This window comes from Chaetodon auriga, chromosome 1 (genome assembly GCF_051107435.1).
Source record: "Chaetodon auriga isolate fChaAug3 chromosome 1, fChaAug3.hap1, whole genome shotgun sequence".
Taxonomy (NCBI): Eukaryota; Metazoa; Chordata; class Actinopteri; order Chaetodontiformes; family Chaetodontidae; genus Chaetodon; species Chaetodon auriga.
The window spans coordinates 22,739,873-22,760,117 of NC_135074.1; the positions used below are offsets into that span (position 1 = coordinate 22,739,873).

A 20,245-nucleotide genomic window follows, 5' to 3' on the forward strand; every position below is an offset into this window, starting at 1 on the left:
TAAATGAATTCTTATATCAGCAACTAATCGTGAAAGTGATTAGAGATCTGAAAATCGATGTTTCCTGAAGCGGGTGGTGTAACAACATAATATGACCAGGCGCGGAACCTTCATGCCTATGTAATATGTGCTCGACGGACAAAAATAGTGTTACAACATAACAAACGCTGAATACAGCCGATATAATGCTGTTTCTTGTTTTTCCACGCCAGTGATTTCGGAGTTGTTACGAGAAAACACTCAGATTAGTCAATTACAGTTAACTTGTTTTTGGGTGTTTAATTGTTTTTTATATCAGCGGGTGAGTTTTGGACTACAGTTATGGGAGTACACGGACTTTGGAGGCTGCTGGAGAGCACGGGGAAACCTATCAACCCCGAGACTCTGGAAGGAAAGATCCTCGCTGTTGGTATCCTGGCTTGTTGGTGATCTATTTATCTCCATTTCGATTTCTCATTTATCGTTTGACTAGAGCCCCACGATCTTTCCTTCACCTCTCTGTTAGATATGTAAATGAAACCGACTGTCTTCTGTTAAGCCATTGTATGAACCTTAACCAGACACCCCCAGATATCAGTATATGGCTGAACCAGGCAGTTAAGGGGGTGAGGGACCGTGAAGGCAACAGTGTCCAGAACGCCCACCTCCTCACACTCTTCCACCGCATCTGTAAGCTGCTCTTCTTCCGCATCAGGCCGGTCTTTGTGTTTGATGGAGACACGCCGCTGCTGAAGAAACAGACTCTGGTACGTCCAGCGCTTCCTGAAGACCTACATGACCAATCTGTATAAACGTCCTCTAAACACGGTTAACAGATGTTGGCTATTTCCTGCAGGTTCTGAGGAGGCAGAGGAAAGAGGAGCTGAACCGCGAGTCCAAACAGACCAATGAGAAACTCCTCAGGACATTCCTGAAGAGACAAGCTATCAAAGCTGCACTTGGAAACCACAGGTAAGGGACAGAGGCAGTGCACAGGTGGAGGGACAACAAAGAAAGCACAATGCTCGTCCCCCGTCTCTGCAGCCACAGGAGATCCCGGCAGTAGTCGCACCAACAAATTCCGCCAGAGCTTTCTCCTGTCTCCCTCTCTGCTTACCGACTGCGCAAATAGATGATTAGAGTCATTGTAATCAATGGTTTTATCTGATGTGTCGCTCTTCCTTTCCTGCCACAGTAAGGACCCTCTACCCAGCCTCTCCAGCGTGAGGAGAGATGAGGTGGACGACATGTATGTTCTACCAGCCCTGCCAGCTGCAGAGGAGAAGGACAAAAGCAGGTCAGAGGCCTGTGAAAGGTTACGACTCACTACTTATTGTGGGTAAATGGGGAGCAGGATGGAAACCTCTCATCTTCACATGTGTTAGAGAGGAGAGTCAGGTGCTGCGTAAAGACAAATCGTGACACTCCTGAGCCAAGCCAAGCTTCGTTTTCATGTCTTCTTTTGCATAAACAGAAATCACGAATAACTAAAAACAACTTTTCTTGACTTAGTGGCCAGTTGACATTAACTGAGCCTTGTTTTATTCCATTATTCACCTATGATACTCATGCTATAATCAGGTTAATGTGTTTCGCTCTTGCAGTTCTGAAGAAGAGGAAGAGGAAGAGAAAGAGTCGGAGGAGATGTTTGACAGTTATCACATGTATCAGGTAAAATTGCCACATGCACAAGAGCATCAAACTGTACATTGTAGCACTATATTTTGATATTGTTTGGTCCTGGTTTTTGTTACAACAAAGTGGTCTAATTTTCTTCTACACTTAAGGGAGAAGTGTATGAAGACCCCAACTCCGTGGACATCAACTCAGAGGAGTTTGCCAGCCTGCCTCCCGAAATGAAACACGAGATCCTCAAAGACATGAAGGAGTTTTCCAAAAGACGCCGGACGATGTACCACAAACCTCCAGAGGTACAGTTCGCTCTCATTCACACTCACACACCAGCTCATCTCCTCTTCTTCAACACAGACTCCTCTTCACTACCTCTTAGCGTTCTGGAGACTTTTCCCATTACCAACTGGCCGGCCTGCTGCAGAGGAACCAGCTGAACCAGCGTCTTGTGGGTATTGAGAAAGAGATGTGCCAGCGGAGTGCCGGAAGCGCTCCACAGCTCTATGAACAGGACGGGGAGCAGCCGAGTCACAGCGTAGAGTCACAGCGACTGGTTTCAGAAGACCACTCCCACTATATCCTTATTCAAGGTGAGGGCAGCCATGATGGCGTGGTTACAGTTTTTCAGTGTTTTGCCGTCGAGTTCTAATTGATGTTGGTCTTAGCGTACACGCTGTAGTTCATGATGTCACACTTCTTTAAGACATAAAGATTGTCATTGTGCATATTTTCCATGGGTGAGCAGAGATTGACACATGTCAAACCTCCTCTTGGCTAATAGTAGACCAACAAATATTGTTAAAATAGACATTACCTGATTTGTTATTAGTCCAGAAACTGTTCTCCTGAGTGTTTTATGTTTGTAAGGTTTTCCCAGTTCATGGTTCAGAGCATGGGGACATGGTGGAATATTTCTTGCTGATATAGTTTACTTGTCTTATGTTTTTATGTTATGACTGTCACACTTTTGGAGTATGCTGTAATATTGGGTGCTTTTGGTAACTTGATGAGTCTTTTCAGTCCTGCAGTTACACTGTTTGACCATCGGAGGGCTGCGTTGTTCACAGCAGCAGAACTTTTTTGTCTTTTTGACGTGGTATCAGAAGAGATATCAAGTATTGTTTGTTTTTATACTAGTATTGTATCTAAGTTTAAAATTCTGGTATCGTGACAACATTATGTTGAAATCTATAGAAACCAATGGCTGGAAGGTGGGAAACAGATCTTTAATCTCGTTAATTGTTAAGTGATATGTGGAATGGTTGTTTAACAGACTGTATCATTTAAATGTAAATCTAAAAAGGCAAACTTGTTTCTGTCTTCATATTTAAAACATCTCTCCACTTTAACTGTGTAGGCTCCAAAAAGAGTGAGACTGCCCCAGAGAGCCGGCCTGCAGCTGCACCCTGGTCTGGTGGCTTCTTGTCAGGCAGCAAAAGACGAGCAGCAGGCAGACCTGAGCCCCTGTGGCGCCCTGCCTGTGAGGAAGAGGAGGAAGTGCAAGGTCCCTCCTCAGAAGACTCTAAACCCTCCGTCTCAGAACCATCTCAAGGACACATGTCACCACCCTCGCCTCGTACGCTTGAGGCAATCCAGGCTGCAATGAACGACAGCTCGGATGAGGAGAAGCTGGACCGGGATAAGAAGGATGGCAGTGTGTCCCCACGCACCCTGCAGGCAATCCATCGAGCTCTCGCTGAGGAGGAAGACGGTGCTGCAGAACACGGGACTGTAATCAGCAGCTCACTCACCAAACTGCAGGCAAATATTCATCATCCTGCGCCACAAGTGGTCATCAGCAGCTCAGAGGAAGAGCCAGAACCTGCCAATGTGAACTCTTTACCGAATGAAAAGCCAGATTTAAAGGGGAACCCAGCAGGCCAAAGTTTCCATGTGAAAGATAGCTTGCTCCTTAGCAGTTCTGACGATGAGATGGAGGAAGTGATTGGTCAGAGAAATAAAGCACTTCGTGTTGCGGCGCTGCAACAACCTGAGGAGAGAGAGGCAAAGTCACAAGAGGAGACAAAGAAAGCACAGTTGACGGAGGAGCCGGAGAGAAAAGACTCAGAGGACAGATTTATTACAAAGAACGGAGATCCACGGGGTGCTGCTGCTTCCTGTCAAAACACGTTATCCATCAATCCCCCTGCTCAGGTATGTGGAAAACCTCTCAGTGTAGAGACTGAGATTCATCCTGTGCTGTCAGAGCGGAGGTATAACAAGTCCACTGAAGCTCCAGAGGAAAGGAGTGGAGATGATGTAAAGGCAGCGGGCCGAGAGGAGAGCGAATCAGAAGGTACGGTTTAAGATCACACGTTCATAACTTCTTAAACCAGGAGATATATAAAGAAAGGACTTTTTGTGTTTGTGTCTCCAGAGAGCTTCATCGAGGTGTCAGAAGAAGAATTTGAAGAGGAGGATGAAGATGATTCGCTCGTAATGATAAGAGAGAAAGGATCTCCAGACGAGGCCCGTGAAGATGGGACAGAGAAAGAAGAAGAACCAGAGGAAAGTTCGACAGCGGCTCCCAGCAGTCAGACTGCTGCTCCGAAAGGAGAGGACGACGGAGAAGACGAGGATGAAAAGACACACACTGAAGAGGAAGAGCTGAAGGGGGGAGCAGAGACTGAGTCCAGCTCCACTCCAGCCATCAATGAATGGGAACACTTTGATGCGGTCAGTATTGTTTAAACACACAAGACGTGATTGAAGCTGTTCAGATGTGCTTTAGGCTGAGCTGTCCAGCAGTTTAATGTGTGTGTGTGTGTGTGTGTGTGTGTATTGTGCTGCAGGATGAGCTGGAGGCTCTGGAGAGCTCTCTGCAGGTGGAGCAGAACAGCCTGAGGGAGCTGAAACAGCAGCAGGAGAGGATGGCGAACACCGTCACTGGACAGATGTACCTGGAGAGCCAGGTGAATGAAACACACATCAACACATACAGACGCATATAAACCACACGGGCTTTCCACTATCACACCTAACGACATGACATAATGACAGTGTAACCCTGATTTGTAAGCAACGGCTGTTTTCGTCTTTGATACCAGGAGCTGCTGCGGCTGTTTGGCGTGCCGTTCCTGGTGGCGCCGATGGAGGCTGAGGCTCAGTGTGCGGCACTCGACCGCGACGACCAAACGAATGGGACCATCACGGACGACTCAGATGTGTGGCTGTTTGGGGGGAGGCACGTCTACAAGAACTTCTTCAGCCAGAACAAATATGTTGAACACTACCAGTACAGTGACCTGCAAAATCAACTGGGTCAGTGTTCGCCATCACCTGTGCGTATGTGTTTTGTGTGTTTGCAGCTGCCAAGTTACATATGTGTTCAGTTTAATCCTCATTGTCTCTGGAACTGCAACCACAGGTGATGATTGTGTTGGAAAAGGAGGTTGTGTTTTAACAGGAGGATTCTCAGTGGATGGTAAACCCTAAATCCAGCGAGAAGCCAAGCTATCAAGCGAAGGAGGATGAAATACTCACATTGCACTTGTTTATTTGGCTCAGGTCACAGTAGAAAAAGGCATTTCAGCACAGAACGTTCATCACAGCGTTTGAAGCATACAGGTTCAATTTGGTAACTTACATAAGGGCAGTTATTACACTGCTGGGAGTTGGACCCAGTTATTTAAGAATGTATCACTTGTCTTATCCCATGGTTCTACATGTAGGGATCGATCATATGTATATGGGTTAATCTAATTTAAACCCCCTGACATACAACACAAAGCCTCACAAAACACTGTTTCTGGCCATCATTGAGTCACTATTTGGGCTGTACACTAGATGGCAGTAGAGGGACTTTGAATGAAACCCGTTCTTTTTCCATTGTAGGACAATTTTAAGGATGGTCTCACATCCTTAAATGGTCAGTTTTAAGCTGCAGTCATCATTAAGTCCATTTGGTGTCATAGTATTGGCTGTGGGTAAGTCCCAAATGTTTCTCTTTGGTTTAGAGCATCCCCTCCTCTCGTGGGCATCGTGACTTTCTCATCTTTAGGTGCTTTTTAGGTGAGAATGAGGATGAAATTGAACACCTATGTAACTTGGCAGCTGTAGGTGGTGATATTTTGCTGTTTTGTGAGCGGCTGAAATGAAAGAGGAAGGTGTTGAAATTGTACGAGGATAACACATTACCCTGCTGATCTGATGAGTTTATATTGCACATGTCAGAGACAGGTGTTTGTGCTGCTGGTGACTGATGGGCTGTGATGGGCTTTACCCCCCACCCCCACCCCCACCTCTCTCTCTCTCTCTCTCTGTTTCCCGCCCTCGTTTTTTCCATTCTCTCAGGCCTGGACAGGACTAAACTGATAAATCTGGCTTACCTGCTGGGAAGTGACTACACAGAGGGGGTGCCTGGGGTTGGATATGTGACCGGCATGGAAATACTGAATGAGTTCCCAGGGCCAGGCTTGGAGCCACTCATACAGTTCAGGTGTGTGTGAAACACTTTTTTTCATCACTTTTATGTCTTTCATGCTTAATTTTTCTCCCCTGTGACTGTTAAATACACAACAAATGGGTTAAAGCTAATTTGTTAATCATTTGATGATATTTTTAAAAGTACCTTAAGTTTTAAAATATGCAGTACATGTCATAAACATTTGCAATGACAGTATTATGTCCCAAAACCTGTGGCAGTTTTTAAAGTTGCTGGTTTCCTCACCGGTTAGTTTTTCTTGCTTATTGTTTCTTCCCTCCAGTAAATGGTGGTCAGAGGCTCAGGAGAAGCAGCGTCTGGTGGCAGATCCTCGGGACACAAAGGTGAAGAAGAAACTGAGGGACCTCAAGCTGCATCCTGGGTTCCCCAGCCCTGCGGTGGCTCAGGCTTACCTGCAGCCTGCTGTGGACCAGTCAGACAGCTCCTTCAGCTGGGGACGCCCACAGCTGGACATGATCAAAGAATATCCTTTCACTGTGTGTGTGTGTGTGTGAGTGTGAGTGTTTGTTTGTGTGTGCATGTTCATGAATGTGTGAAGTTTCCTCAACCAGTCTTTTACATTCTGTCTGAATCGTTTTGGCTGGAACAGTCGGAGGACAGAGGAGACTCTTCAGCCTGTAATCAAGCAGCTCAACACCCAACAGGTAACTGATGCAGGTAACCTGTCAGGTTGACTGACAGGTAACTAACAATTCTCAACCAGTGCTTCACAAACAGGGGCACGTCACAGATAATGAAAAGCTCAACTAATAATAGAAATTATTCTTTGATTTTAAAAGATGAGCGCAGAAGTTGTAATTGTTAGCCAAAACTGGCAGATAAACAATTTTGAAATGATCAACTAAAAGTAAACTGTTAATGAGTAAACAGTTGAAACAGTTTGCTGAAAGTAATGGATAAACAGGTTAACTTGTTAGCTAACAGTTACAAAAGTAAGCTAAAAGTAATTGGCAAATATTTGAAATAGTTACTGGTAGCTAAAAGTAATTAATAAACAGGTTAATTTGACAGCTGAAAGTGTAAACAGTTAAAATAGGGAGGTAAAAGTAATGAACTAATAGTTAAATTGTGAGCTAAAGGTATGGATAAATGCTTTAAATGTCCAGCCCAAATGGTAGTTGTAGCTACAAATACAAACTTGAGCGACAGGAAAGTCTCCAGTTTGATCGTTCTCACTGTTAAAAGTCTGTAATAACGAGACAGAAAACACTTGGTAGCCTTACATGGTTTATTCTTCATCTCTCACCGTCTCGGTTTAGACTCAGCTGCGGATCGACTCGTTCTTCCGCATGGAGCAACAGGAAAAGCAGGCGATCCGCAGCCAGCGACTCCGCCGGGCAGTCACCTGCATGAAGAGGAAGGAGAGAGAAGGAGAAGAGGAGGAGGAGGAGGGCTACAGTGAGGAGGAAACGCCATCACCATCCAAATCTAAGAAAGGGAAGGAAGCAACCAAGAGCTCAAAGAGAGGAGCAGGAGGAGAGAGGGAAGAGGAGAGGTCCATGGCAGGAGGGGGGTTTCTAGGGTCAGCGGAGACTGTTGAACCTCCTCTTACATCTCTGAGGGATGTGAACAGCACCAGCCAGGAGGCCCTCTCAGCGAGAGTCCGTCAGTCTACTCCAAGTCTGCCTCAGAAGGTCAGGAGGAGCAGCAGCAGCAGCTCTGGTGAGGGCAGCGATAGCGGCGATGAAGTTTCTATGGTCACAGCCCGATCTGTGTTCGAAGGCAGCCGACGAGGTCGCGGAGCGAAGAGCACAAGGAGAGGAAGCATGAGAGGAAGCATGAGAGGAAAGGGGAGGGGGAGGAAGCTGTGAGGAAGAAACTGAACTTCAAATGTAACAGTAAAAATGATTGAAGCCATAAGATGAAGCACCAAACATGACACTCACTCCCAACCGATGTCAGTGATATGAGATTTGATATTTAAATGTGTAAATGAATCATGAACATTTACAGTGATGAACTGAGCTTTTTTTGTGTTAGAAAGTATTAATTTTGTACTATTGTGAACATATTTGTACCTGCACCTAAAGAACAACATTTTGCATTAAATTCTTTGTTTGTTTTTTGAAGTATTTCCTCAGCAGATGTCAGTTTGGATCAGTTTTTTTCATTTGTCATGCTCATGTGTTAACAGGGAGACTGAGACAGGTGCAGCTCTTAAGCGCCATACGTCCCGTCAGTTTCCTTCAGTTTGCATTTCACTTGCCTTCTGTTTCTGCATACACACCCCCCTCCTCCCCCTGCCTCAAACTCACACACATATAGAGGCTTTCACACATATGAAATCTGGTGTTTCTGAATGAACACCTGACGTTTTACCCCAAATTCCATTTCCATTTTTTTTTCTTTATATAGATCCCCACTCCTCCACATGCCTGCTCCAGTTCAGCAGTCGGGCAGAGCAGCTGTCGCTGCCTGTCAGTTTTACTGCATTAGAGAGGGGTCCAGGAACGCCAGGGACAGCTAGAAATGTGTGGTGGAGATGACGGTCGGGGAAGGGTAGTTGGACAAGAAGTTGGGAAATGCTGTATTTGTGTGTAACTTAAAACCACAGAAGACGTCAGCCTGCCAGAGATCTGGATCCAGATTGACCCAAATCCAAAAGGACTATCTGGGGCCAACACAACCCAGAACAGCTGTTGGCTGATTTTATGTTTTGGGTATTCTTGACCTCATGATTGGACTCCTTCAGACATGGAGACTCAACAGTCCAAAGCAGTGGAAGACTCCAACGCCACAGACGAAGGTGAGAATTTGGAGTTATCGAAAACGGAAAAGAGATAATTGTGATTTCAGTGGCAGTTATTAACTGTTTGCAGCATGGTTTGTTTTAAGGAAAGACCGATCTTAAAGATGTCATAGTATGAACGGATAGTTAAATCCCTGAAAACCAACTGAGTGTGAGAGCTTGCAAGATGTGACTGTGTTGAAATCTTCATTCCCTGCAAACAACTGCATCTCTGCTTGTTAATGACAAATACAACACAGATATTTATACACACACAAGCTATAAATTGAGCCCCTGAGGAACCCCCAACCCCTTTTAACCTTAGCTTTGTGGCTCTGAGGGCTCCCCTGACCTTTTCTCTAAACCAACGTGACATAACTAAAGTTGTGTGTCAGACGCTCCGAGTAACCATCAGCACTGACACATAGCTGGAGCCCGACACGCTGGAATGATGTTACAAAGAAACACAGGCGGATCAGAGGGGCATTATGGGCCTAAATGTGTTTCATTTATAGAGCAGAGGATCAAATGTTGCCTGTAACATGATAGAAAAACAACATGATTATCATCTGCTTGATAAAACACCTACCAGGATGTAGCTGGTTGGCTTGTTCAAGGGTTACTTCACCCAAATCACAAAAGACTTGGTGGAATTCAGCCATTCACACAGTTTTGGTTTCATTTTTCTAAGTTTTAAGATATCCATCTATGAGGTTTCTGCTTCCACTCCTCTACTATGGAGACTTAAATGTCAGAGTCCACAGTGAGGGCGGTTAATGTGTTTGTCATGCTGAATGTATTTCTTTCCCATTGTCCCAAAATTTTGATGCACTGGCAACTGAGGCAAGAACTTCTGTAAATCACAAGTACCAAATCAGATGCACAGGTGAGTCACATTAAGCTATTAGTGTTTCAATTTCAACAGGTCTGACAGTCACCACTGTGTACTCTGACTTTTCAAGGTAAAATAAGAATTTAGAGCGACGTGGACCATTGCTGCTTGAGCATTAAACACTTTAAAATGATATGTAGAAAGGAGAAAAACAACCTTTTTCACAGCAGACATTTTGGCTTATCATAGCAGGAAAAGCACAGGTAGTGACATGAATTACAGCTCACTATCATTTCAGTGTACCTGTATAAACCAGTGAGCCAGAATACACAAAATCTGGGTTTACACTACCCACATTTCCAACAGAAGTTGGGGCTCTGTGCAAAAGTAAAACAGTAAGTAAGTAAAACAGACTGCAATCATTGAACAGTGTTTGCCAATTTTAAGTGTTCCTGAGCCCATCTACTAATATCCTTTATACAATCATGTGCTCACAAAGTGGTGAACCTCACTCCATCCTTGCTTGTGAACAACTGAACCTTTCCAGGATGCCCCCTTTAATAACCAGTCATGATACTATCACCTGTTACCAATCAACCTGTCTGAGGAACGTTCCAAACTTTTTTGGATTGAGGACTTAAGTGGCTCACCCTGACACAATTTAGCCATCGTTAATGTGATTAATTCCACCTGTGCATCCCCTCCTGTGCCTGTGAATGTCTGCTGTGAAAAATATCTATTCCTCTCTCCTGTGTTATCCTTGTTATTCCAGGCTCTGCATTTTCCCCACTCACTACACAGCATCACATTTTTACCTGTCTCTCCTGTGGCTGCCAAAGCAGGTGCTGCTGCAGATGCAGAGCTAGCCAAAGCTATAATGGCTCGGCAATTCCACCCATCTCTCATTGGCCCGGAGGCCTGGGAAGGCTACGTCTTTTCTGACCTGGAGATCCGTATCAAAGAGTCCACAGACGTCTATGGAGCTGTACTCTGGCCTTCAGTATGTGCAAACTTATATATTATCCCAATATTTACATTTAGCTGCTGTGTAACCTCTTTACTTTAAGTCCAGCCAGTGAACTATAAACCTTTTTCCCCCCAACAGGCGATGGTATTGTGTCATTTCTTAGAGACCAACCAAGACAAATACAACCTGATGGACAAAAATGTGATTGAACTGGGTGCTGGAACTGGGCTGGTCACCATCGTATCCAGTCTGTTAGGTAAAACAAAGCTATCCAGTGATGAGTTTTGGCAGTTTGACTTGAAGTCTTTATTACTTCAGTTTTTTCTCCCTGTGTTGCTGTTTTTATCTCATTCCCTTTAAGACTCCGCTGCACCGTCTCTCTCCAGGTGCTAAGGTGACCTCCACTGACCTGCCGGATGTGTTGTCGAACCTCCAGTACAATGTTACACGCAACACCAAGGGCCGATGCAAGTACATCCCTTTAGTAGGTTTTTATATTTATATTTCATACTCTCAAGTATACACAATATATCCATGTATTAAAAAGGTACTGTTGACAAATAACCATCTGCAATGTATTTTGCATTTCTTCACATTTTTCTTGATGTAAATTTGTGTCATGGACCAAATGTAAAATCAACTATATCATTCCATGTTTGCAGTGCAGTTAACCAATGAAGGACATAAAAGACCCTTAAAGTGGACAAACTTTTGGAAATAAGGCATCATCCCTCTCTCTTAAATCATCTCTGTTTCTAGGTCACAGAACTCATCTGGGGTCAGGAGGTGGAGCAGCGTTTCCCGCGTGCCACACATTGTTTTGACTACATCCTGGCAGCTGATGTGGTGTACGCCCATCCTTACCTGGAAGAGCTGATGGACACCTTTGATCACCTGTGCCAGGAAAACACACAGATCCTGTGGGCCATGCGCTTTCGTCTGGACCCAGAGAACAGCTTTGTGGATCGCTTTCAGCAGCGCTTCCACCTGGAGCAGCTGTATGATCTCCCCAGTCTCAGCATCAAACTGTACCGAGCCTGGAGGAGGGACAGGAGTACCAAGGACCAAGGAGAGGCTGCTGCCGAGACTGTTAAACAGAAAACAATGAATATTCACTGAAGCTGAAAGGAAAAGTCTTATTTATTCTATGTTTTCATGGATCTCATGTACAAATGTCTTCCAGTTTAACACAATATCAAGCTGTGATACGTGTTTTTACACATTCTCTTATATTACTCATTACTGGTGCAATCTTTGTCCGCTAGAGACAGTTCAATGTAATGCAATACCATTTAACAGCACAACCTCCAAAATGATCATTGAATTCAATCTTTAACAAAAGCTGAACAGTGATTTATTGCAGTACTGTGAACTTTAATAAACTGGTAACTACATCTGTCTAGATACACTTTTCATGCGGACGTCTGATGACCTTTAAAATTTTATTTGTTGCTGTGTGACTTCACATGGAGAATATGATCAGGCTTTAGCTGTCAAGAGAGTCAGTTTCAACAAGGACAGTAAAGGCATATATTAATTTCATTATCTCAACAACTGTTGAATGGATTGTCCGTGATGTTCGAGCAGTCTCTGATGGTGAACCATGAATGGTTGGAAAGTGGATTACATTGATTACATTGGTAGTAGTTTGCACAGCTGGGGCTATAACTGAGGATGGTCAAAGATCAGCCAGATCTGACAAGGTAGAGCTGAGCCAGTTGAGCCAAGACTGATATGTCCTGAAAGGGACACCATACAGAAGACATACCGTGAAAACAATGTGATACAAAGAAAGGAGTCACTCATAGTGATGAACCTACAGAGAATTATCACCCAAGCTCTGCTAAGTTTAACAGAGCTTTATAGTGTTTCAGTTCAATATTAAAGTCATTTTCAGCTCTAAAATCCCACTGCACACTATCGGTTCAGCAGCACACAAAATTTGCTGCTAGCTGCTGAACATAGTGGAGCATTTAGCAGCTAAAGAGCCAAACCAAAGACAGAGCTAGAAGAGAGTGAATATTGGACTTACATTCGCCAAGTGGCCAAAAATATGACCCCAAAAGCTACATAGCCAGTGCTTGTTTTCACCAAGAGTTTTGCTGAAACTACAGCCAAAAAGTGTTGGAGGTTTCCAGTTCAGTAGCCACCTTTATGTCACTGGCAGACGTGCCTTGCTGGTCGTTTAGTGCCTTCATGTCCTGTCCGTTGCCAAGGGCTGATTGCATTGGAATTCTGATGGGTCTACCATGCGGCCCAACCCCTTATTTATTCCAAAGAGAATTTCAGCTTTTCACATCAATCAGCCTATCACTTTGGTAGTTTTAACCCTGCAGCCAGGGATGGAAGAACTCCAGCCTAATATCAGCCTACTTTGTCGTGTTCTGGCTCTGGGACACTTAGCAGTGCCGGCTGAGTTTCCTGAGTCTGTGAGTGATGTTTGTTTGATGTGGAGGGCACAGGAATGGCTGTGCTTAGCTTAGGTGTTCAAAGTGCTGTGCCAGAGACTCTCACACTGGGTTGTCAAAACCTTATCACAAACATACAGGCTCAGGGGCTTCCGGGTTCCCCCTGTGGAATGTCATTCAACCTGGACTGTCTCCACCTTTTGTGTTCCACTGAGTGGCATCTGTGCTGCAGCTACTCGGGCTTCGTCCTGTACCTTTGCCCGCCTCTACAGTGTTAACGTGGCCACCCTCATCCTGTGGCGACAGAGATTTTGTCTGCTCCAATGACAACAACTGAGGCATGGTGAATACAGAATTCTTGATGGCATGGGTCATCCATGTATTACATGCCATCACTGGCAGTCAGGAAGAACAAAATAAAATGGAAGTTGCCAGTGTAACTCAGGCTCTATGAATTCTGGATGAGTTCAATGTCACTGCAGATTCTATAGGAGACAGCTGCTGTGTGCCAGGCCTTTTTCCAGATCACGTATGTCAGTCAGGTCACATATGTGACTTACGTATTGCTGGTGTTACATCTCAAAGTCCTGCATATGTACATCATGCATACCCAGGTATTACATACCATCTTTGGCAGCCACCCAGAATTCAATAAATTCATTGCTTCTTTGCAACATATAGAAAACTTGAAATGGATGTTAGCATTAATTTTTCGTGTTTAAGTCTAGATGACACTTTCTACCTTTTTTGGGTGATATTCCACCAGTAAAACATTTTAAGGAGGTCAAATTAGATCACATCCATATTGGGCAGTATGTGCTGCTTCAGTAACATGAACACCATGTGTCCCACACTAATTCTGCATGTTTTGGAAACCCACCAGATTGTCTTGGAAAGACTAAATTAGAGCAACATGTTATTAATGTCAGCTATTAAAACTGATATCTAATGTCAGGTTCCAAATCTTCCACATTTTCTGTCCTGGTCATTCCTTGTCTTTTTGCCCAGGGATGTGTACTGTTTGGCTGCCAAAACACGGGCATGGTGAGGAGCTGGATTAAAGAGGTAGAGCGAGGTTATCAAAGCTGGAGTTATCGAAGGTGAAAAGTGTCTGTGGCTTTGTGGAGATATCGTTTATCACTCTTTCAACAGTCTCTTGATAACAAACAACTTTTCACTGAGAGACAGATGCTGCTTGTCATCAACCTCAAAAACTCTTGTCTTTTATCCACCACAAGGCTCCACATCATCAGAACAGTTGGGCAATGACCTAAGCACTGAGCACTCAAATGTGCCAAACTACCCCGAGGTCCTGGAGGGATTTCAAGTTTGGGGATGTGGGTAGATTTAGACTGATACCTGAAACTGGGAGGTGGTATGTCATGGCCAAAGGCTCTTCAAATGCAACCAATGGACGTCTAATTGAGGTTTATATTACAGGGCCCCTCTTCTTTTCTTGGGGGGTTGATGCATGTGGATTGCTCGCCAGCTGATCCTGTTACCGCGCATTTCTGGTGAAGCAATTGAGGCCATTGCTTGAAAAGCATGCAAGTGAGCACAACATGGACATGTTCCAGACTAAGTGCGTCATTTTTAGATAGACTTTTGCATGCAAAGACCTCTGTCCTTCTTCAGCTGATAAAAGTATAGAAGAAGAAATAACACCAACTTTACAGTAATAAACATGAGTTTATGAGGCTTTCCGAGTTTCAAATACTTGGTGACAACACATTGAAAGGCTCTCTGTAAAGATGCTTTCAAGCCAAACACAAATCATGCATTGGCCTAGTTTTCAATAGACTTATCACTCACTGCGTCTCTGTTACTATTTGTAGATTAAATAAAACCAATGTATCGCCAGTGTAACATGCAATATCTTGACTGATTTGATCCATGATCAAAATCCTAAAAAGTTATTTGATCATTGCAGCTGGAAATCAGTGTCAGTACAGTAAATAGAAAAGCCAGTTTTTACAGGATTGCTATTCCTTCATATTATATCCAGTATGTGGTTACAGACTGTGGAGACTTCCAGGAATCACCAGCAGGAAGTCCATAAGTGACCCTGGAAGGATCCATGGCTGCTGGTATCATGATTCATGGCATTCCTGTCGTGTCTTTTTGGCTCTCCCACCAAGTCATCTTGGTCAGTGTTGGTGTGTGTTTGTAATCTACGTGCGCTCTGCTCTTGTATCATGCTTGTGTTTATTTCTCCTCGGCACAGCTCTAAAAATACCCTTATGCCCTTGTGGTGATGATGGGTGTGTCCAGCAGGATGCTGAGTCTCTATAACCTTGCAGTGAGAGGCCTCCAGATGCAGTCCGATTGCTCCTCAGATCTTTCACTGGAGAGTAAAGCAGCAACAGGTAGGTTAAAGGTCACACGCAGACCAATTTTTCACTGTATTAATTGCATTTATAGAGAAAACTTTGGACAGTATGTTGCGCTTGGAAAAGTCTCCCATTTACCCTGACTGAAAATAATCTTTAAGAAAAGTTAAAATGAGGTTTTACATATTTATTGTGCACTGCTTATGGTCTAATACGTGACGGTCTCATTGGAGGGGGTGTGTTCTCCCAGAGTTATTTTGCCTTATTTCACTGGCTGGACTGTAGGGCTGCAGTTGGAGTTAAAGGGGGTGGGGTGACATAAACAGAACATTACTACATTGAAAAACATTTAACTGAAGCTCAATCTGTAATGCATGGCCTCTGTTTTTACATGTGTAATTGATCATATCTGTCTGTCCAACAGACATACAGGATTTTATATGGCTACCTTGTCCTCATACTTAGTGGAGGAAACCAGATATATGAGAGTCGGAGAGGAGGACGAGGAGGAGGAGGACGAGGAGGAGGGGGAGGAGGAGGAAGAGGAAGAAGAGGAGGAAGATAGGGATGAAGAGGATAAAGAAGAGGAAGAAGGTAAGATTAATTATGCAGTAAAAAGCAGGGAGCAACTCACACTAAGCAGAGGTTCATGTTGAATGAGTAACTTTTATACCATTCAGATCAATCAGCTGTCCAGAATCAACACAGACCAGCCTGGGCTCCATCTTTCTTCTACAAAGTAGATAAAGAGGTGTACTATTATGTCGGGCAGGAGATCATCATTGAAGAGGGTCTTGACTCCTATGCAGGCATGATATGGCCGGCGGTGAGTAGCACCTTTGTTGAGATTTGCACCCTCAATCGCCACGATATGACATACAGTGACTGTCAGTACCATGACACTTCAGTACTGCATTCTATAGAACGCCTCTGTTTACTAGTGCAATCACATGTCACAGTGACAATGATGCTTCAGGAGGCCCGAACCCTAAAACTCAACAGTACATACTTCTCTGTAACTTCAACTTATCTTGATTGTCCTCAGGCTCTGGCTCTCTGTCAGTACCTGGACACTCATCGTGACCAGCCGAGTCTTGTGGACAAGGCAGTCCTGGAGATCGGCGCAGGAACTGGCCTCGTGTCTGTCGTAGCAACGCTCCTCGGTAAGAGGTTCAAGTTCAACTTTATTTGGCAGATGCACAGGAAGAGTGGATGTCAGTCTAAAAATAAGAAAAGGAGAAGAGATGCAGGGGTTATTTAAAAACAGGAAGAAACACAAAAGTAAAAAGTTTAAGAAAGTAGAGGCAGAACACATGCTAGCTCGTATCAGCAGGTCAGTCTGTGTGCAGGGTAGCTTCCTCGTGTGCACTGGGGGGGTCAGGTGAAGCAAAATGAGTTCAGATGGACTGTGGGATTATTTTCTCCAGCCTGAAAGAGGAGAAACCACAAGCCTGATTTTTTTTTTTTTTTTGTGCTCAGGTGCTTGGGTGACAGCCACAGATCTTCCAGTGGTCCTGAGCAACCTGAGAGTTAACCTCGCCAGGAACACCAGGATCTGCAGACACACGCCCCAAGTGGCAGCGCTGTCCTGGGGCTACGACCTGGAGCACACCTACCCTGCATCCGTGTATCACTACGACTATGTACTGGCAGCCGATGTGGTCTACCATCACGACTTCCTGGACGAGCTCCTGGTCACCATGAAGCATTTCTGCAAACCGGGAACAACTCTGATCTGGGCCAACAAGGTCAGGTTTGAGTCTGATCTGACTTTCACTGAGAACTTTAAAAAGGCTTTTCACACACGCCTGTTGGCTGAAGATGGAGAGATGAAGATCTTCATGGCAACTTGTACAGAAGAGGAGGGTGAAGGTGATGAGGAAGTGGAAATCCAAGATCTGCTGAGAGAGGAGGAGGAAGGAAAGAGGCAGGATGATGAGGATGAAGAGAGCAAATTAAACCTTGTGGAGGAACAGCACGATGATGCTGAACTTCATGTCAATCTGGAAAAAAATAAAGAAAGTGATAATGATGGAACAGATGAATCTTATACATCAGAGCCTGAAGGAGTTGATGATGAGGAAGAAAACAATGAGTCTGATGAAAAGGAGATGGAGGACATAATGGTCCCCAACAGTCCCTCAGGTTGTCCAGCCAGTGGTGGAGACATTACAGGTGAGCCATACAGGATCTGTGAAAATGCACATGATCATTTTTATTATGGGAGTTAGATATTAAAGTCCTGTTTCCTGCTGCTGCAAAGAGTGTTTGATCTTCTGACCATGAGCTTTATGGTTTTATGTGAAATGAGTCAGCAACTATTTGATGGATGGTCAAAAACCAGAGGGCTGACGTACTCACCCACTGGTGTAGTGTCAAAATTCATAAAGAAGAGAAGCAGGGACTCGTTTTTGTCACTGCATTGAGGTTATTTGGTTCACATACAAAATTATGTTACACCTCATACCTGTTAGACTACCGATACCTTTCATATCAAACTACTGACACATCAGCTTTTTTAACATGTGTTTGACATTAATGTGGCATTGTGTGTTAACAGTGAATTTCTATTTTTGTCTGTCATGGTTAAGTTTTGAGCCGTCCTCTCTTCACAGGACAGGTCTGCATCAAACCAACACCCAAGGAGCAGGACAAAGCACCAGCATGGGTTCCCAGCATCTACAGCAGCCTTGGTAAAGATATCTACCATTACGCAGGACAGGACATCGTCATTTATGAGTCCATAGACTCCTTTGGAGCGGTGATGTGGCCAGCAGTGAGTACCCCTGAAACCATTAACAGCAATGTCAGTTCCGAAAAGTGTTGGATACAGCAACAACATTAATAAGCTATCATAAGAGGTCTGCATGTCTTTGTCCTGCAGGCGTTGGCTCTGTGCTCCTTCCTGGACAACAACAGGCAGAGGGTGAACCTGCAGGGAAAGGAGGTGCTGGAGCTGGGAGCAGGAACAGGACTGGTATCCGTCGTGGCCAGTCTGCTGGGTGAGCTGTCCCCCATTCATTTCAGACAGAATATATAAATACAAACACAACAATCAGTCAAGTCCAGGACACATGGAGTTTGGAAAAGTCACCATGAAATGATACAGAAACGTAATACATTACTGTCACTAGTGGTTTTATATTATTTTATTAAGCTGCAGTGATCTGGTGATCTGATTTCAGCAAACTGCATTTGAACCATTGCTTGATTTTTCTACTTTATACCTCATTGTAACCAACCAACGTGCATCACAAAAAATCTAATAAGTACTCTTCACATACTCTTCACTTCAGATTTTTTGCATGTAATTCTGTATCTAAATATGCTAGAAATTTGTCTCACATTCACTAACAAGGACCATGTCATTGATATATACAAATGGAGACCCAAGGAGGGAGAGTCAGGTTGGGGGCATGTCTCAAAGACGTTCGGCCTTATTGTCCCCCTGTGGTTCCTGTGCTGAAAGAGAAGGGGGAACAGGGTTTTGGGGGGAGGGTTGTGAGAGGGATTTGACACGTCTGTATAAATAGGGTAACTTGGTCAGAGTGAAAAGGGTAATATGAACTGCAGTCTTTCAGACAGTGAATTGAAAAAGGGTTCAGCAGCTGATTCAGGATGATTAGCAGAACCTAAACATTGTAATTGGAGCTATGGTGACGAGAGTTGTCACGTTTCTGCAGGAGCTTCAGTCACAGCTACAGACTTGCCCGAGGTGCTGAGTAACCTCCGGGCCAATGTGATGAGGAACACGAGAGGGCGGTGCAGGCACACACCCAAGGTGGAAGCGCTGTCCTGGGGCTACGACCTGGAGCGCACCTACCCTGCATCCGCCTATCACTACGACTACGTGCTGGCAGCCGATGTGGTCTACCATCACGACTTCCTGGACGAGCTCCTGGTCACCATGAAGCATTTCTGCAAACCGGGAACAACTCTGATCTGGGCCAACAAGGTCAGGTTTGAGTCTGATCTGACTTTCACTGAGAACTTAAAAAAGGCTTTTCACACAAGCCTGTTGGCTGAAGATGGAGAGATGAAGATCTTCATGGCAACATGTAGAGAGTGAGAAACAGAAAATATATGGGTGGATTACTCAAAGGCCCTACAGGATACAGGCCCCTGGGGCCCCTGAGTGACTGTTATTAATGTTTGGACAGTCAAAAGCAGGCCTCCATCATGATTTTTGCTCCTGATCTTAATCCAAGAGTATCTGCCAGCAGAGTTCAGGAAATATTCCCCAAAAGGTTCTCGTAAGGTCAGATTTGTAAAGCTGCTCTTAGCATTGAAAGCGCCAAGTTTAAAATTTTCATTTCAGTTAGTATTATACATGATGATTATTCATATATGCACTGCTGCACTTCTCTTAAATGTTGTAACTTTTTTTTTTTTTTTTTTTTTACTATTATTCAGTGGGTTTTGTTTTCCATATTATATGAAACATTCTCTATTCTGTTTTCATCTTATTTTTACTATCAAGTGGGTTTAATTTTTCATCTTATTTTACGTTAATTTTCTATCCGTTTTTATGCTCATTGTCTTTCTTATGTGAAGCACTTGGTGCAGGCAATTTCTTTGTTGTAAAGCAATTTGAGCTGCATTTCTTGCATGAAATGTGCTGTACGGATAAAGTCTCTTCTTTCTTGCAAGGCTTCAAATGATGTGAAATTCATATTACAAAACCCCCAAAGATTGCTGTACAAGAGACGACCAGGACACTTCACTTCTTCCAAATCGTTTTTATTCAGTGTTGTTTTCCTTGATTGTGACATAACTCCATGTGACCACAAAATAGTGTGACAGTAGCTCGAGTCTTTCCCACATCATCAAGAGAACGGGTATAAAATAACACTAATAAGAGCATACAACCTAATCCCATAACATTCTGGAAAATATTGGCATTTACTAGATTTTACGACTAGAAA

The 20,245-nt window shown here is 44.1% G+C and overlaps 3 protein-coding genes across 3 annotated transcripts; all 3 read left to right on the forward strand.

The window, feature by feature from the left end:
- Nucleotides 1-152: 152 nt before the first annotated feature.
- Nucleotides 153-8,122, forward strand: ercc5 (excision repair cross-complementation group 5). The gene is made up of 15 exons (XM_076730270.1): nt 153-409; nt 571-746; nt 836-951; nt 1,175-1,276; nt 1,584-1,650; nt 1,767-1,910; nt 1,991-2,201; nt 2,969-3,907; nt 3,989-4,287; nt 4,404-4,523; nt 4,659-4,872; nt 5,905-6,049; nt 6,318-6,518; nt 6,615-6,699; nt 7,315-8,122. Exons 1-15 carry the CDS (start codon nt 322-324, stop codon nt 7,864-7,866), a joined length of 3,459 nt encoding a protein of 1,152 aa, XP_076586385.1. The 5' UTR covers nt 153-321; the 3' UTR covers nt 7,867-8,122.
- A 627-nt stretch (nt 8,123-8,749) lies between these two features.
- mettl21e (methyltransferase like 21e) lies at nt 8,750-11,701 on the forward strand. The gene is made up of 5 exons (XM_076736735.1): nt 8,750-8,801; nt 10,455-10,615; nt 10,721-10,838; nt 10,969-11,066; nt 11,342-11,701. Exons 1-5 carry the CDS (start codon nt 8,750-8,752, stop codon nt 11,699-11,701), a joined length of 789 nt encoding a protein of 262 aa, XP_076592850.1.
- Nucleotides 11,702-15,760: 4,059 nt separating this feature from the next.
- On the forward strand, nt 15,761-19,389 carry mettl21ca (methyltransferase 21C, AARS1 lysine a). Its single transcript, XM_076736747.1, has 7 exons — nt 15,761-15,914; nt 16,001-16,146; nt 16,366-16,483; nt 16,800-17,495; nt 17,936-18,096; nt 18,205-18,322; nt 19,004-19,389. The coding sequence occupies exons 1-7, from the start codon at nt 15,761-15,763 to the stop codon at nt 19,387-19,389; spliced, it is 1,779 nt and encodes a 592-aa protein (XP_076592862.1).
- Nucleotides 19,390-20,245: the final 856 nt, after the last annotated feature.

What these genes read in the sequence shown, in the direction of transcription:
- mettl21ca (XM_076736747.1), top strand. Translation starts at nt 15,761, where the DNA reads ATGGCTACCTTGTCCTCATACTTAGTGGAGGAAACCAGATATATGAGA. An exon ending in CAGGCATGATATGGCCGGCG is followed by an intron (nt 16,147 to 16,365) that starts GTGAGTAGCACC and finishes GATTGTCCTCAG; the next exon opens with GCTCTGGCTCTCTGTCAGTA. An exon ending in CAGTGGTGGAGACATTACAG is followed by an intron (nt 17,496 to 17,935) that starts GTGAGCCATACA and finishes CTCTCTTCACAG; the next exon opens with GACAGGTCTGCATCAAACCA.
- mettl21e (XM_076736735.1), top strand. Translation starts at nt 8,750, where the DNA reads ATGGAGACTCAACAGTCCAAAGCAGTGGAAGACTCCAACGCCACAGAC. An exon ending in CTCCAACGCCACAGACGAAG is followed by an intron (nt 8,802 to 10,454) that starts GTGAGAATTTGG and finishes TGGCTGCCAAAG; the next exon opens with CAGGTGCTGCTGCAGATGCA. An exon ending in GAGCTGTACTCTGGCCTTCA is followed by an intron (nt 10,616 to 10,720) that starts GTATGTGCAAAC and finishes TCCCCCCAACAG; the next exon opens with GCGATGGTATTGTGTCATTT.
- ercc5 (XM_076730270.1), top strand. Translation starts at nt 322, where the DNA reads ATGGGAGTACACGGACTTTGGAGGCTGCTGGAGAGCACGGGGAAACCT. An exon ending in CCACTATATCCTTATTCAAG is followed by an intron (nt 2,202 to 2,968) that starts GTGAGGGCAGCC and finishes TTAACTGTGTAG; the next exon opens with GCTCCAAAAAGAGTGAGACT. An exon ending in CAGCTGGACATGATCAAAGA is followed by an intron (nt 6,519 to 6,614) that starts ATATCCTTTCAC and finishes CCAGTCTTTTAC; the next exon opens with ATTCTGTCTGAATCGTTTTG.